Genomic DNA, 4,772 nt, shown 5'->3' on the forward strand with positions numbered 1-4,772 from the left:
GAGAAAATATTTGCAAACTGTATATCTGACAAGGTATTAATATCCAGAATATATAAAGAACTCAAACAATTATACAGTAAAAAGCCAAATAATCCAATTAAAAAGAGGGTAAAGGAGATGAATAGACACTTTTCAAAGGAAAACATACAAATGGGCATGGGAATAATGGATTTCAATCATACAGCCCACACTTCTTCCCAGTCCACAAGTCCGATAGCTCACATTGTTCAATTCCATCTCTTCCTATTGCTCTTATATTCCCTCTAGTAGAGTTGATGGTCCATAAAGATATGTGGTGAAATGACTGAAAAGAGCTAGCTGTCTCTTGCTCTGAGGCTAGCAGTTTGAGAAAATTAAATCAGTCTTAGACTTCCATTAATCTGACTGCTCACCCCAGTTTACTGCTCTCAGAAGGTCCAAGCCTCTTCTGCAGTCTCCTCATGGCTGACTTCATTTGTTGGTTCCTCAGGGTATAGATCAACGGGTTCAGCATGGGGGTGATGACCGTGTTATTGATGGATATGGCTGTGTCTACGGGCAGGGTAACGAAGGGCCGGCAGTAGATGTAAACGCAAGGCATGAAGTGAAGCGTCACCACCAGGATGTGGGAGGTGCAGGTAGAGAGGGCCTTCTTCCGCCCCTCACCAGGGTGGGATCTCACCAGCACCAGAATGATGGTGTAGGAGACCAGGAGCAGAAGGAACCACAGCAGGGTCACCAGTCCATTGTTAGAGATCATAAGAATCTCCAAAGCAAAGGTGTCCGTGCAGGCCAGTTTGACCACCTGGGGCACATCACAGTAGAAGGCATCCAGGATGTTGGGGCCACAGAAGGGGAGTGGAATCATCAGAATTATCTGGGCGATTGAATGCAAAGCACCACCCACCCAGGAGGCCACCACCAAGACCACCCACACCTCTCTCCTCATAATGGTCACATAGTGCAAGGGTTTGGCTATTGCAAGGTATCTGTCATAGGCCATCACAGAGAGGAAAAAAATATCTGCCCCACCAGCAAAGTGGAAGAAAAATATCTGTGCCATGCAGCCATTGTAGGAGATGGTTTTCCTCTCTGATAAAAGATCCACCAGTAACTTGGGGACGGTGGTAGATGAAAAAACAATGTCCAGGATTGATTTGTTCCGCAGAAGAAAGTACATGGGAGTGTGGAGGCAGGATTCACAGGTGATGGTGACAACAATAAGGGCATTTCCTAGGATGGTTGTTACATACACAGCAAGGAAGATGACAAACAAGAAGAAATCCAGTTCCCGGAAGCGAGTAAGCTCCAGGAAGACAAACTCCTTCACAGTGGTGTGGTTGGCCTGGTCCATGATGGGGACGACCCTCTTCCATGTCTACCTTGGGTTAAGATACATTACGGTTAGGAGTACGGTGTCATGGGGTGGCAACCTCTGTGATCATATATCGTTATAAGGCTCTCTCAAGCATCCAGATCATCATGAGTACTCAGAGACTGACTAGCCTTCCATTTGTGGTCTGGAAATTTGTTTTCTGGATGGTTCTTCTTTTCTATTGTAAATACCCTGGGCTGACAGGAAGAAACATTGCTCTCCTATGTCCTCACTCTGACTAGAGATGCATGAACTGTGGTCATTCGACTAGGGCTTATGCTCTGCTCTGCAAGAATAACTGTTTCACAGGTGCATAGTGTTTTCTACTTTACCTAATAGCTTTCATCTTCTGGTCTTGGCTTTGATTCCCAAGTAGTCTCTCTGGGATCTTAAGAATGATTATGATTATCTCTGTTTTATATACGGGGAAATTGAAGCTTAGAACAGTTCGACTTGCCCATATCTGCATAATTGCAAAGTCAGTAAATGACAAATCAATGATTGACATCCAAATCATTTTTCTGACTTATCAAAGACTCCCTCCTTGACCAAATTTTAGTTAGTCTCCTCTGAGCCCTCTTCTCACCTAGGCCTCAACCTTGGCCTTCCATGTTTGTCCTTGCTGAGCCATTTCAGCAAGAATTTTGCTCAGTCAGTTTAGCGAGAATCCCCCCCCCCTTGATATCTGCTCAAATTTCTCATCCCCCATCCTTGATATCAAAGTCCTTATATCTAAGACATTGATCTGTCTTTAGCAGGAATCCTCTTAAGGCAGTTTACCAAGAATCACCCTAGCCTCAATGTTTTCTGTTAATAATTTTTCAGCCACTGACTCCCTCATTCTGCTCTTTGCTTATAAATTTCCACTTGTCTTTATTACATTTGGAGTTGAGCTCAATCTCCCTCTTGTTGCAATAATCTTGATCCCTGTTGCAGTATTTTTGAATAAAATCTGTCTTGCTCTCTTTAACAAGTGTCTGGTAAATAGTTGAATAATTTTTCTTTAACGGTTTCCAGAAATTTTCCCACTCTACCTCTCTGCCAGATCAGAGAGTCTGGAGCTTACTTTGGTTTATCAGAATTATAGTGAATAGATATAACTTAAACAGTTATCTAGGTAGCCTGACTACTTAATTCTCATCTCCTCGCTTAAAAGAAGAAAAGAATCAGACCCTCATAAGTACTTGTCTCTGGCACTGTGGGAAACCTGGACTCACTGTGGGCACATAGAACTCTTGGTAGAGTGTAGAGCTATATTCAGTATTTAGGACACATTAAAGTATCACAGACAAAATAATCATTAAAGCTTCACAGGACTTCAAAGGTGGCTTAGCCCAACCTTCCCCACCTTAGGGGTGAACAGAGAAGAACGTTTATTTCTCCAGAATTAGACCATGAATTGGAGAAAGAGAGAATTATAACCAGGTGTAATGACTCACACTCCAGGGATTTTCTATTATTGCTATATTATAGCAAAATAGTTTTTTTCAAATTAGATATCCAGCCATCAGAGAACAAAACTCCTTTCAATAAGATTATCTGTATGTCCCAAGGGCTCTCATAACCCAGATAATTTTTTAAAATTCAAGTATTTGAGATTACTAAAATCCAGTTTAACAGTAGAAAGTGAAAAGTTGGCATTTGAAGCAATGGAATTATATCTGAATAAAATAGGATAAGAAAGAAGGAAGTAGACCAGATGAATAAAGAATAAGGCATTTTCCCTAAAATAAAAGCATGATAAAATTCACCAAACAACCTAGTTCTTGATGTTTCCTTTTATAGTTCTGTTGAAGTTGGGTCTATTTTACGGTTTAATTTGAGGGGCTGGGACATACAGAAATCTTCCTAAATAAAAAAAAGTGTGCTCTTCCTAGAACCCTGACGTTCCCACCGTTAGGATAATTTTATTCCTGTAGAAAACTGAATTGCCTCTTTCATTCGAATTTTATTTTGTAATTAAATGTTTACAGTCTGTTTTATTGTATATATTTAAGGTATGCAACCCCAAAAGAATCCTATTTTAATATGTTCCCACCCAGCCCACATTACCTAGAACTGGTACTCTGAAGTGGTTTTTTTTTGTTTGTTTGTTTGTTTGTTTTACTGCCACCTAGGAAATATCAGGAAACTATTAAATGGTATAATGTATTTGGAATTATGTTATTGCCTTTAATCAAATGTGTCTGCAAGAAAGAGCATCCACCTTAGGATTTTATTAAGGGTAGGATCTATTTGGCTCTCCCCATACGAGACCCCAAGGGAAACATTCATCCTAGACCCAAATGGAAGGGAGAGCTCTCACTGGACACCAACAAGATTCCTTCGCTTAGACAATGAGGACTTCGTAACTGACCATATCTCTTTGTTTTGGCTTCCGTACACTCAAACACATACATACGTGTGGCTTAATTTTCTTCTCCGTATTTTTTCACATGTAGCCTCTTAGCAGTTTTTTACTTATATTTTGTTGTTTTATTGTATGTGTTTTGCCGTCGTTGCTGTAAGAGCTCCCTAATCCTTTGTGGAATGTGATGCATTGGTTACTAAGGTAGAGACAGGTTTTTATAGGCATGTGAGAATCAGGCAGGTTGAGAACAAGCACAGGTAGTGAGAGCTAGATTGGAATGAGGTGCTAGCCAGGAGAGCACAGCTGTGTCAGGAGGCAGGAGTTGAGATAGGAAGCATGGAAACCCAACGGGTAGATGGCATTAGGAGTCAGGCTTGTAGAATGTACAGGAGGTGAGGAGACAGAAAAGTCCTTTGTTGCCTTCTTCAGTTTGCGTAGTTGAGCCAAACTCAAATAATTCTGCATTTCATAAATGCATTTTCGTGTGTATCTGTGATTTCTTTAAGACAAATTCCCAGAAATAGATTTACTAGGTCAAATGGTCAGTTTTCTAATTTTAACTGATGGTTAAGGTGTTGTAAAGAAGCAGCCTAATTTTAATTGTAAAGGAGCATTCAATTTCTTTATATATACTATGAGCTAAAAAAAAGTGCAACACCTTTTACATTCTCACAGAATTAGAAACTAGAGAAGATTTTGTCATCTTAATAATATGCATATCAAAAATAAAACCAATATTAGAATAAAATTTAAGTAAATGTCTTTACAATTTTTGGAATATAGGAGAATTACATCAAAGATGATTAGATTTGACTAAGCAGAATTGTGAAACTTCCATGTTTCAAAAAAGAAATTAAAAAACTAAACATGAGAAAATATCTGTAAACAAAATTATACAAAAACTGTCTCAATATGTTTGATTTATAAAAGGTTCCCATAAATGCATAAGAAATAGATAGTTTAAAACAAAATGAGCCATGACTTACAGAGAAATACACTCAAGTCACCTCACATGTGAAAAGATGGTCAGTCACGCTATCAAAGACATGCAAATTAAAATTGCAACAA

The 4,772-nt window shown here is 39.3% G+C and overlaps 1 protein-coding gene across 1 annotated transcript; it reads right to left on the bottom strand.

The window, feature by feature from the left end:
- Positions 1-388: 388 nt before the first annotated feature.
- LOC134375796 (olfactory receptor 4D6) lies at positions 389-1,333 on the bottom strand. Its single transcript, XM_063094508.1, has one exon. The coding sequence runs from the start codon at positions 1,331-1,333 to the stop codon at positions 389-391; it is 945 nt and encodes a 314-aa protein (XP_062950578.1).
- Positions 1,334-4,772: the final 3,439 nt, after the last annotated feature.

This window comes from Cynocephalus volans, chromosome 4 (assembly GCF_027409185.1).
Source record: "Cynocephalus volans isolate mCynVol1 chromosome 4, mCynVol1.pri, whole genome shotgun sequence".
In the NCBI taxonomy this organism is placed as follows: domain Eukaryota; kingdom Metazoa; phylum Chordata; class Mammalia; order Dermoptera; family Cynocephalidae; genus Cynocephalus; species Cynocephalus volans.

What these genes read in the sequence shown, in the direction of transcription:
- LOC134375796 (XM_063094508.1), bottom strand. Translation starts at nt 1,333, where the DNA reads ATGGACCAGGCCAACCACACCACTGTGAAGGAGTTTGTCTTCCTGGAG.